The sequence below is a fragment of the Spodoptera frugiperda genome, chromosome 10 (genome assembly GCF_023101765.2).
Source record: "Spodoptera frugiperda isolate SF20-4 chromosome 10, AGI-APGP_CSIRO_Sfru_2.0, whole genome shotgun sequence".
Classification (NCBI taxonomy): domain Eukaryota; kingdom Metazoa; phylum Arthropoda; class Insecta; order Lepidoptera; family Noctuidae; genus Spodoptera; species Spodoptera frugiperda.
The window spans coordinates 3,310,527-3,323,229 of record NC_064221.1 but is presented as its reverse complement, the minus strand read 5'-3'; the positions used below and the strand labels follow the sequence as shown (position 1 = coordinate 3,323,229).

The window sequence follows — 12,703 nt, the reverse complement described above, 5'->3', positions numbered from 1 at the left end:
TTTTTCGGTTATTGTCTTTTGTAGGTTGTGTGTATTAGGGACTGCTATGTCAATAATGTATGTATGTTTCTTCTGTTTATCTATCATAGTTATATCAGGTCGATTATTATGAATTGTCTTGTCGGTTAAAATTGCTCTATCGTAGTATATCTTGTGACTCTGATTCTCCAGCACCGGTTTAGGACTATATTGATAATATGGCTCGACTTTAGGGGGTAAAAGATTGCATTTTATGGCTAACTTTTGATGAATGATACGGGCAACTTGATTGTGTCTATGGGTGTAGTCAGTTTGAGCTAGGTTAGGGCATGCACTGGTGATATGTTGGATTGTTTCAGCTGCGCGGTGACACTTCCTGCATTTGTCGTTCTGAATAGTGGTATCTTTAAGTATATATTTTTTGTAATTTCTTGTATTAATGACTTGGTCTTGGATGGCTATCATAAAACCTTCAGTCTCGGGGAAAAGTGAACCTAATTTTAGCCATTTATTCGAGGCGTCTATATCTATGTGGGGTTGCTCTAAGTCATGCAGGTGTCTTCCGTGTAGTTCCTTGGAGCGCCATCTATTCATCTTCTCAGTGGTATGTGTTTGCGGGGTTTTGAAGCTAATGTTATTGTTAGATAAATTAAGTGGGGTACAGTTTTTGTCGAGTTCAACTATTGCTGAGTGAATGTTGCTAGTGGTGATTTTGCCGAAGAAGAAATTACGAAGGTTTTGGATTTGACCTTGCCACAACACGTTTAAATCTATGAGCCCTCTTCCTCCCTTTTCTCGATTTATCGAAATTCTCTCAATGGCTGACTTCGGGTGATGATAATTATGTTTCGTTAATGTGGTCCGGATTTTGGTTTCTAAACTGCGGATATCTGTTCGTGTCCATTTTACTATACCAAATGAGAATGTTAATACGGGAACTGCAAAAGTATTGATAGCTTTGAAAAGATGTTTTGAGTGGAGTTGTTTTTTACATAATACATTCAATCGATGTGCGAACTGTGCAGATAAATCCTTTTTTATTTTAATATGATCTATAATGTTAGACTGGTGGACACCTAAGTATTTATAAGTATCAGTAGGCCCCATAGATTCAAACGCAGCAGGAGGTTCGTCTGTATTATTAACAGTACTAATTAATTTACCTTTTTGAATGTGTAGTGTGCGGCATTTATCTAGACCAAATGACATATTAATATCTTTACTATATCGGGTAGTTATTTCTATTAGGGATTCTAGGCATTTTTTAGATTTGGAGAATAATTTAATATCATCCATATACATGAGATGACTTATGGCTGTATCGGAATTTAATTTGTAACCGTTATCAGTGTTATTGAGTAGGTGCGACAAAGGATTCAAGGCAAGGCAAAACCATAGAGGGCTGAGGGAGTCTCCTTGAAAAATACCATTCCTGATATGAATTTCGTCTGTGGTGATAGAATCTGTACCATTAGTAAGGTGTAAAGTTGTTCTCCAATCAGACATAGCATTCTCCAAGAAGTTAATTACGGTAGGGTTTATTTTATATATTTCTAAAATTCTAAGTAGCCAAGAGTGTGGGACGCTATCAAATGCTTTTCTGTAATCTATGTAGGATATGGACAGGTTTTTCTTTTGTGCATGAACACATTTTAAAATGGTAGAGTCTATAATGAGCTGTTCTTTGCACCCTTTATGATTTTGCCTACATCCTTTCTGTTCTTCTGACATTATATTGTTACGATGCAGATGGCTATTAGTTATTCGCGTGATGAGTGAAGTGATAAGTTTGTAGATGGTTGGTAGGCATGTAATAGGACGGTACTGAGAAGGATTTGATGTATCACTGCTCTTAGAGAGCATGTAAGTTATTCCTTTTGTAATGAATCTGGGTATCGGTTGTTCACCCCTGATGAGTTCTGTGATGTTTTTAGCTAGTATGTGATGAAGTGTGAAAAACTTTTTGTACCAAAAATTATGAACGCTATCTATGCCAGCTGCTTTCCAATTTTTCAATCTTGATGTGACTATTGCTATATCTTCTGGTGTGATATCAGTTAACTCCAGCTCTTCTACGTCAATCATCCTATTTCTTTCTTCATCAATCCACTCTGCATAATCATTATGGTCATTTTGTTTTTCCCATAAGTTAGCCCAATAACTTCTGAGTTCATTTGGCTCAGGAATTTTATTGCTATCACTTTGTATGCTATTGCCTCTACATGATCTATAAAAGTTTTTCTCGTTATTTACGAACAGTTTGTTATCTTCTTTTCTTCGTAGTGCTTTTAAATATCTTGCTAATCGCTGTGACTTTAAAATTAATTTTTGTTTTAATGTATCTAAATATTCTTCTGGCCTTACATTGTCTGGTTCATGGACGGTATGTACTTTTGTTTTCCTAAATATTCTTTCTACTGATTTTATTATTTTTCTGGATCTATTGTTATTTATATACTGTGTTAATCTACCTATATCAACTCTTAAATTTTTTATATCTATTTCTAGTCTTATTTGCCAAGAAGGTTTAGGGTTTTTATGGGATTTAGATGATGGTTTGTGTGCTCTTAATTTATATCCTAGGTTTTGACAAATAACGTATGCGCTGCAATATATGAGTGTATGGATACATATTAAATCAGAGTCTATGGAATAGAATCGGTTCAATACTTGTTTATTAAATACATCAACTAACTGGTAGAGTTTCTTATTCCCTCTCAGTTTTGGTAGTTTAGGACGTGCTGTTGGATCTGTACCTGTGTATTGAATAAGTGCGGTTTCTACTTGGCTAATTAATTCTTGTGTAGCTATATCAATATCTGTCGTTTCTCTAGGTTGAGTGATTAGTGCCTGCTGTAATAAAGATTCTGAAATGAAATTTGTTTGTGTGGATGCGTGTTGAGAGAATGTAACATTTTGTGTGCATGATAAATCTGTGACTGATGATTGAGTGTTTGGGTCGGTGCTAGATGTGATTGGAGAAATATCCTGTAAGTTAGATGATTGCTCCGTAGCTTGTGATGCAATGAATGGTTGGGTATTATAAGTGATTTCTGACATATTTTCGAAGTTCAAATTCTCATTAGTTTCTTCTTCTTCTAGAGCCTTGCGTACTTCTTCTTTTATTTGGTCTAGTGTGTCTTGTGAGAGTCGGTTGTTTTTTAATATTGTTCTCATTTGGTCTGATACGCGCTGTTCGGATACTGTGATTTCTGGATATTGACGTGAGAATAGTTCGTGCAATCGTTTCCTATACATTGTCATATCTGTCTCTAATTTTGTTATATAATAATTATTTATGATGATTATTATTAATTAGACTTGATTATTATTATTTATTAGATATTTACATGACAATAGTTTTCAGACAAAACATTAACGTAAAGTATTAGAATTGGCTACTTGACAGTTTTCGAAAAAGTTTTGTATTATATTCAGATGTTTCTTTTTTAAGTCTTACAATAATTTATTTTCTCGAAATATAATTATTTAAGGTGAATGTTCCGATCGCCTTTTCATACATTTTTCGTTCACGGTATACTCTCCGTACATAGACACTTTTTGCACAAAACTAATCACTTTATCACTTTTGTATGGTCAAGAATCTGCATATAACTTTTTGGTAAATAATTCGCATTATATATGGAGAAAAACAGTCTTGAAAACCGTGAAAAATTTGGCATTTCTTTTACTAGTGTTAGTGCAATTTGACAATCAAACATATCGGAATGTCTGGATAGGTTATAATATTAAACGCTAGATGGCGTGCACCCGATAATGTAAATTTGAAGAATCATTACTAATTTTATAACAATAGTTTTCATTAAAAAACATTACAATAATTTAAAACTAACTATCGTAAACGAAAATATAAAACATTGTGGTCGTGTGTGAAAAAAATGTTAGCGTTAGTTATTATTATTGTCACTGGCAACAATAAAAAATTTTAAATTCGTTCGTAGACAAAATACGATGTTGCCGTTCCGTCGAACATGACCTTTGACACGTTGCCAAACTTATTTAGTACCATCAGATGGTTGACTTGAAATAAAATACATTTCGAAGAGTTTGCGTAGCATTACGCTAGGTAGGCTTTACGCGCGGAATTTCTTGTATGTTTTTGATCAATGAAAATTCATTGATTCGAAGTAATATTTCTTGTATGTATTTCTTTCCAATTTAATATGATTATTGCAAAGTATTGTAGTATATGTTGTTTATAAGTAAGTAATTTTATTTCAAAATAAAAATACCTACCAACTAATAAATATTAGTAAGTCAGCCCGTGAGTTTAGCTGGCTATTACAAACTAAAATCCTCATATTAGAAATCACCGATCGATATTATATTGTTTTCTCAGATTAGTAATACAAATAACTTTGGACGGACAAACATTAGTATTATTTGTCACATTATATTGCGTCTGCTACATGAATCCCGCGCGTTCCGATACACTCAAAATCAGTTGAACGGACGGTAAAACAAGTATCTTTAAATTTCTAATGTTATAGTATAATTATAATTATATAATATATTATAATTACGTAATATCATTTTATGATTTTATTATGGTTGTTCTGCAGCGATTTTTCAATTGATGTTATATCATAATTTGGGTAAGTAAAATTTTATTGCTATAATTTTTCTGAATTTCGGAACGTATTTAATAAATTCTGTTTTATCTATGGTATGGATATTTACTTTGCAATAATTTTCATGACATGAGACTACATTTTGCTGCAATTACAAGCGATTTGATCTGGTTTTGTTATAATTTCGTTTCAATTTTATGCGAATAGGTACTGAGTTTATAAAAGTAACATAATATTGTCTTGTACTTATATAATTAGTTTTTGTGTATTTCGGATTCCGTTTACATCTAGGTACCTACTATGTCGGGGTCCTACGAGAAAGCTGGCGTATCAACGCCACGAATATTCAGGCGCCCGTAAATCGTCAAAACGAGTGAAAAGCGCATTCAGTTGGATACATGTGGACGACAAGATAGTAAACCTGTAAATTATAACTCAAGTTGTGGCCAGCTTCATTGTAAACAAACTTTAGTTTTCAAGTACGTATAGAGTCATCAGTTGTTGAGCCATCTACATGTAAACTTAGAACTCTTTTAGTAATAAGCGTTTCATCCCTCTTCTTCACATGACCATACCAAGAAAAACGATTTCCTTTCAATTTTGCTCTATCATTGGATAATAATGTTCTAGTTATGAATAAAAAGCATGAATATTACTATCAAGTAAATTCTATTGCATGTCTACTTTATAATTTATTTTAGCATCTTCTTACTATAATATTAAATCTATTTCAGGTTCAAGGACAAATGCGTGTCAGTAACATGGATAAATGCTACTTCATATGTTTTATTTCAGTCAATGAACCTTTGACTGTTATAGAAGTTTGTCGAGATAATATAATGACTTTATCAGCAATATGATGCCAAAGTTAATACACTTTTTTAAAGAATGTATTCTGCCAGAAATAGTTTTGAGACATGTTCAAAAAAATGCGAAATGTATACCTAGGTATGAAAGGTACACAATTTTATTTTATGATTTCCATTGATTTCAATCTATATTATATTTTTTTCTTGTGGGATATTGTTTTCATCCACATCAAAAGTTAAACACAAAATATACTAATTATAGTAATTTTCTTTCGCAGCAGCTGTGTAGCGGTAGTTTCCAGGCAATAATGAGGAAGGATGAGTGAAAACAACACGACAAATGTTTTTTTTATTGTACTATTATAGTAGTGTGTTTAGAATCTACATTATCAATGTTTACAGTCATGTTTTTTTTGATGTCAGAAAACTGAAATGGTGTACTCGTCGTAATGAACATAATGTTCATAATGTGATATGAATACATTGACCTATTTTAAGGTTTCTGAAAAACAAAAAGGAAAGTTGTTGCTTTTTTATTTCCTTATGTAGTATAGTGATTATGGATGCTTAGATATTCTCAAACATTTTTCCGCTTTGATTGCAATCTATTATTCTGGTTGCCTTGTTTATGAATTATAGTTTTGAATTATTATTTTGAATGAGATTATTTTTTAATAATCAGTCACGTATCAAGCATTCATGTCACATAAATACTTGTAATAATTGCAGGTTAGTATATACATTCTATTAAATAATGTATAAGATAATAAAATAAAACTGTCTTACATTGCATTCTTGACATTCATTTTATTCCCAAACTAGTGACCCGCCCCGTTTTCGCACGGGTGCAAAATTATCAGTTTCCCTACTATAATATACATGTATTATACATATAAACCTTCCTCTTGAATCACTCTATCGATTATAAGAAACAGCATCAAAATTCTTAGTGTAGAAAGCATACATATGGATATAGGGACAGAGAAAACGACTTTGTTTTATGCTATTTAGTACCTAAATATAACACTACTTATACCTTTTATTTTTAGAACATAATAGCATCAAATGGTGTTCTTTAGTTCCTAATCCCCAAGACATAATTTCTACAGGTACCAGCCTATTAACTTTTAAATGCACGCCATCTAGTGGTTAATTTTGAAGAAAGGTTGATTTTAAAGTAGGCGCTATGTCTATGTGTGTATAAATGACTGTAAACAGAGTTGGATATTAATATTTCGCTTTTATGGCAAATCGGATGAGTTTTGAGGCGATAATTTGACTAAGTCCGATAAAGTGGGATGCCTGATTTTCGCATTAATATTTCTGTTACTTAATATTGTTCCAATGACACTCAAAACAACATAAAACTGAAAATGTTCAATTCAGCGCCATCTATCGGGAAACGAGCCATGAAGAGCTCGGAACATTCACCTTAATAGAAAAATAATATATTTTCTTCATTCATTTGAATTGTCGCGCGAAAACAGCGTGTCACGTGACATTCCATAACGTGACGTCACATTTCACAAAACTGATGGAGTTTTGCTGTCATTGTTTACGTCCAGCGGTAATGTTTAATAAAATGTGACGTCACTTGACGTACAATCATGGCCGCGCTGCGTTTTGGTCTCGTAATGCACAGATTTCATTATCATGATTAATTTTATTTTAAACTGTGAATTATCAATTATCAGTCAATCTAAAAGAAGCTCACCGTTATGAATTATATTTTGAAAGGCAATCAACGAATAATAGTGCATTAAAAATATACCTCTACGCCATTATCAGAAAAAAACTTACCAGCAAAAATAAAGCGGATATCGATAATCGTTATTCAGCAATTAAATGTTATCAAAATAATTAAAAAAAAAACATGTTTTGCTAATCATGTGCAATAATAGTCTCCTTATACAAAAATATTTTTATTTCGCTTTTTTCCTAAATGCATAATTTAGAATTACATAATAATCAACTAAACTCAGTTGTCGACAATTCGACATTAGCAGCAAATAAAACACGAGCTGTGACAATTTGCCGGTGGGTAATAGAAGCAGTTAATGGAATTTTTAAAGAACAATTTAAGTTATTCCGCCAAGAGTTTTTTAATAGAGCTTCAGCTCACCTAATGATAGATTTCTCTATAGCTGCTGCTTTAATAAATAAGTTTTACACTCGGTATACGGACAGAACAGACGCATCACAAATTGTAGAAGTGATACATCAGAAAATGTTTTTAAATAACACATTAGCTGATTTTGTCAATAACAACAATTATAACAGAAGAAGAGCTCACTTCATAAGTATAAATGTAGATTCCAACAATGTTACTGATTTCCCACGACTGAGTTATGAAGATCTAATATTAATTGCATGTGGTACCTATCAACTCAAACAAGCTCGCTCATACTATGGGGAGCATATACGGTTTGATGGTTCCTATACAGTGGAAGTGTGCAGAGAGGCTCATCTTAGCAACCTACGGGAAGAGTTGTCTCTCTCCGAAAATACATGGCTTCTTAGACGCAAAATTCAAAGTCGCCATGTAAGTAGAAAAATATATTACGTTTATATTTTAATAAATCCCAATGACAATGGAAGAGTTCAACAATATTGTTGTAACTGTATGGTTGGACGTAGAACCGTAGGTTGCTGTGCACATATAATGACGATCATTTGGTATTTGGGATGGGCTAGATATCAGTCAAATATAGAACCGCCTGCGCAATTCTTGGATAATTTGTTAATTAAATATGACAACGTAAATGATAAATAAAAAATATAAGCACTTCTCATTTTTGTTTTATTTTATACATCCATTTTTATTGACTTACTGTTTTACTAGAGCTAGCGTCATGCTAGATAGCCATTTATTAGACATTTATATAACATAAATCGGCCAATTTAACGATCATCTATGTTTCAAAATCTAAAAACTATTTTCCTCTCTATAACATTTTGGTGAACTTTTCTTTAAAATATTATTAGTGCATAATATTCTATACTTTTTGCCCTATTTTTTTATGTGACATTTATCTCTGTCGGTTCTAGCCGAAGTTTCTATGAAAACTTGGCATTGCCCTTTAGCTCTTTATACTTACCTGGGCAGGAAATTGCAATAGACGAGTCGCTATTACTGTAGAAAGGTAGACTGTCTTTTTCACAGCTAATAGCGACGAAAGCGGCTCAGGTAGGTATAAAGAGCTATGAACTTTGTGAGTCCAGTACGGGATACCTCTGGGAAATGCTGGTATATAGCGGTAAGAAAGAGCATAATCTTGAAACTAGCGGGGACCAACGTGAGCCTGAGGGTGCGACGTCAAACATAGTTTTAAAATTACACCCTTGTGCAAATTAATCTGAACACAGTACAATTTTCATACTGGTATCATATTTTCTTATTTTTTCCTTGTGGTAACCCCATATATGTTGTCAAAATCACTGACAATATCACTTGAGTGTCACTATAACCTCATTTTGCACACGTGCGCGAGGTTTGGTGATTTATTTACGTTATAATAATTTTTCTTTTGTTTTTGAGAATTTTTAAAAGTTTTTCCCGTTTTTTGGTGGTTGTTTGGAGGTGTAAAAGACATGGATATCTCAATAGAAGTGCGAAGTAAGGTTATTGCTCTATCTCAGTATACTTCTAAGACTCAAAGACAAATAGCAGAAGCGTGTGGCATTTCATTGGGATCGGTGAATAATATTACTAAGTTAAATAGGGAATCTGGGTCTGTTCTACCGCAAAGAGCAGAAAAATGTGGTCGAAAACGAAAAACCACTAAAAAGGAAGACATGCTGTTGATCAGAAACAGTAAGATAAACCCTACGAAGACCAGCGACAACTTACAGAAAGAACTTGCTGTCAGTGGGACACAAGTGCACGCGTCAACAGTGCGACGTCGTCTTTTGGAGGTTGGGCGAAAAGCTCGAAAGCCTATAAAAAAAACAGCTATTGACTGCTCCTATGAAGAAGAAGAGAATGGCATGGGCACGAAAATATAAGGACTGGACTCAGGACGACTGGAAAAAAGTCTTATTTTCGGATGAAAGTCACTTCTTCGTTCAGGGTATGCGTCATCAATTTGTTCGCCGAACCGATGGTGAGCCGCTTTTACCAGCCTACATTGAGTAGTCAGTAAAACATCCAGTGAAACAAATGTTCTGGGGCTGTTTCTCATATTGTGGGACAGGGTTATTAGTGCCAATACAAGGGATGATGAACAGTGAAAAATACATCAAGGTATTATGAAGATCGGATGGTTCCTGAGCTCTCAAAGTTAAATACCGAAAATCCAATTTTTCAACTAGACCTAGCCCCGTGCCTCGCTTCCAAGATGGTGAAGAAATTTTTCGCTGACAAAGGTATACAGTGTTTGGATTGGCCTGGTAATTCACCTGACATCAATCCAATAGAGAATCTGTGGTCGATTTGTATAACCAGGCTCAGGACGATGGACTGCACGACCAAGACGAAACTCATCGAGTCAGTTATTGCAGTATGGTACAGAGACGAAAATGTCAATCCTTAGTAAAATCTATGCCGAAGCGAGTTCAGATGCTGCTAAAAGCCAAGGGTGGCCACATTAAGTATTAAGTTTAATAATGTAAACACAATTTAATTTTTTTGCCAATAAAACAGTTTTTCCAAAAAATATCACCGTGTTCAGATTAATTTGCACAAGGGTGTAGTAAGTCCATTACTAAATAAGGGGCATACATTAGTTATGGACAACTTTTATAACAGTCCCCTCTTGGCTCGCACCCTCAAGACTCAAAAAACAGACGTGATGGGCACCATCCGTTTAAATCGCGAGTTCGTTCCCGATAGTTTGCGAAGCAAAAATAAGTCAAATATGAGGACCGGGGAAGTGGCGTTTAGCCAGACTCGGGATCTCACAATATCGGCGTGGAAGGACGGGAATGTGGTAACTTTGATATCTACATACCACCCGGTAGAGGTCAGCGGAAAAGAAAAATATGGGTACTCCAAGTACAAACCTAAGGTAGTTCTAGACTACAACCTTTCTATGGGAGGCGTCGACAAAAAGGACCAACTTTTGCAGGCGTTTCCCATAGAAAGGGTAAGAAACATCAACTGGTACAAGAAGCTGTTCCGCCGGCTTCTAAACGTGTCCATCCACAACGCGTTTGTGATGTTCCCGAAACCATCTTTGATGGCACAGCGGCAGTTCAGAGTACTATTGGCGGACGAAATCATACAAAGATTTCGTCCACCAAAAGTACAACAGCCGCTGCCCACAAGGCACTTCCCCACAAAAACAAATAAGAGGAAGTCACGTTGCAAGTGGTGCAGACTTAAAAACAAAGACTCTTGTACATCGTTTAAGTGTTGCACTTGCGACGTGAACCTGTGCATAATCGGTTGCTTTGAAGACTATCACGTTGCTCAGGGAATCACAGAGTGATATTCTTGAATCCAGAAACCCACGCCATTCAAAGACGCTTTATTTTGGCCAGAAACTCCAAATAGCACCACAAAAACCAAAATTAAATTACCTAGCGTAATCACTTCTGATAGGTGGCAAATTTTTGCACAGAGTAAATTAGAAGCGAAGGTAAAAAAAGAGGAGAACAAAGTTAGATCACAGGAAAAAAAGATGAGCTTGGAACTGCTAACAAGAAATATAAGAAGAAAACAATAGTTGATGCCCCAATATCAACAAGAGATAGCACAAATGACGATTGGTTTTGTCGGTTATGCCAAAGAAGCACAAAATTGGACATGATACAATGTGTGACTTGTAAGACCTGGTATCATACGATTTGTGCAAATGTGGCACCAAGTGAAATAACGTTTACTTGCATGTATTGTTACGTGTCGTTTGATGAATAAGTGATGTAAAGCTTTGAATTTGACTGCGTCGTCAATTATCCGTTAAGCTGATTTAAACAATTAGAAACCGCTAAGATCTCTCATTAATTATTGCGTCTTGAATCAGAATAAAGATGTTGTTATTAACCTGTAATTGTGTAATTAATAATATACGTTATGCATTATTAATTTTGTATTATTACGTTTAAATAAGTACCTACCACATTATTTCAAGATAAACACATTATTTCAGGATAAGTTATTGTAAAAAAACGATACTTGATTTTATTTACGCTAAGTATCGGTTGTGCCATATCACTATTTAAGATAAGATTCAAGGGGCGCAGCCACATGAAACAATATATGCCCAAGAAACCTATAAAGAGAGGATATAAATGTTGGACAAGGGCCGATTCAAAAACAGGGTACTTATATGAATTCCAATTTTATTCTGGGAAAGTCGATAGTGGAACAGAAGAGAACTTAGGCGCTAGAGTAATATTAGATTTATGTGAATCTTTGCCAAGCAACACATTGGTAGCATTTGACAATTTTTTCACCAGCCTTCCATTATTGGAGATTTATTTGAGAAACATATTTATAGTGTTGGAACCATAAGAATAAACCGCAAGGGTTTACCAGATGTATTGACAGGAAAAAATCTAAACAGTGAAGAGAGAAAGGAAACAGTCCTGAAACCGAGAGAATTTATATACCAGTGTGATGGACCAGTAACTGTTATCAAATGGAAAGATACAAAAGATGTTTTTGTTGCAACTACTGCATTCAATCCTCGAGCTGTGGAAATGATTGAGCGGAAACAAAAAGATGGTACCAAAAAAAAAATGTTTTGTCCTCTTTCAATCAAGAAGTACACTGAGTTTATGGGAGGAGTTGATCACTTTGATCACTTTAGGGTGTTACCAGACCAATCGATCGATCGTCGATCGACGGTATCGATCGATGGTAGAATGGAATAGTCGACGTCGATCGATAGTTTCCACCAGACCAATCGATCGTTCGTCGATCAATGGTAGAATGGAATAGTCGACGTCGATCGATAGTTTCCACCAGACCAATCGATCGATCGTCGATCGACGGCATCGATCGATGGTAGAATGGAATATAATGCTTGATCAAACGCGCCGCGCTCCGACTGTTCCCCCCCGCCCGCGCGCCGCGCTTCCTACCTGGCTTGTTTGTGTTGTGTTCAGTTGTGTGAAGCTCGCGGTTGTTTCGTGACGCGCATGGCAAAATGGCGGCGACCGCGTGGACGAATGAAAGAACTTTGGAATTTATTGAGCAATACAAAAACAAACCAGTACTATGGGACATTATTCACAAGGATTACCGTAATAAAATAAAACGTCATGATGCACTGCTCGAAATAGCCAACTCATTTGAAATTACTAAGGAGGAAGTGGAAAAGAAGATAAAAAATTTACAAACAACATTTTCGAAAGAAAATAAAAAAGTGAAAGATAGTT

General features: G+C 34.9%; 1 protein-coding gene and 1 long non-coding RNA gene across 4 annotated transcripts; both read left to right on the top strand.

The window, feature by feature from the left end:
• The first annotated feature begins 4,617 nt into the window (after positions 1-4,617).
• LOC118267377 (uncharacterized) lies at positions 4,618-6,172 on the top strand. 3 transcript variants are annotated; one of them, XR_007705683.1, is made up of 3 exons: positions 4,618-5,050; positions 5,306-5,528; positions 5,662-6,172. It is a non-coding gene; the product is annotated as an uncharacterized LOC118267377 (long non-coding RNA). The 3 variants fall into 3 exon arrangements; XR_007705682.1 differs by having other exon boundaries at positions 4,620-5,050; positions 5,306-5,519; positions 5,659-6,172; XR_007705681.1 differs by having other exon boundaries at positions 4,622-5,050; positions 5,659-6,172.
• Positions 6,173-9,717: 3,545 nt separating this feature from the next.
• LOC118277297 (piggyBac transposable element-derived protein 4-like) lies at positions 9,718-12,465 on the top strand. Its single transcript, XM_050696427.1, has 2 exons — positions 9,718-9,884; positions 10,023-12,465. Exons 1-2 carry the CDS (start codon positions 9,718-9,720, stop codon positions 10,807-10,809), a joined length of 954 nt encoding a protein of 317 aa, XP_050552384.1. The 3' UTR covers positions 10,810-12,465.
• Positions 12,466-12,703: the final 238 nt, after the last annotated feature.

Excerpts from the sequence above, each read along its gene's own strand:
- LOC118277297 (XM_050696427.1), top strand. The coding sequence starts at position 9,718 with ATGGTGAAGAAATTTTTCGCTGACAAAGGTATACAGTGTTTGGATTGG. Across the intron at positions 9,885-10,022 it reads GAGTCAGTTATTGCAGTATG|TTTTTCCAAAAAATATCACC; the intron begins GTACAGAGACGA and ends CCAATAAAACAG.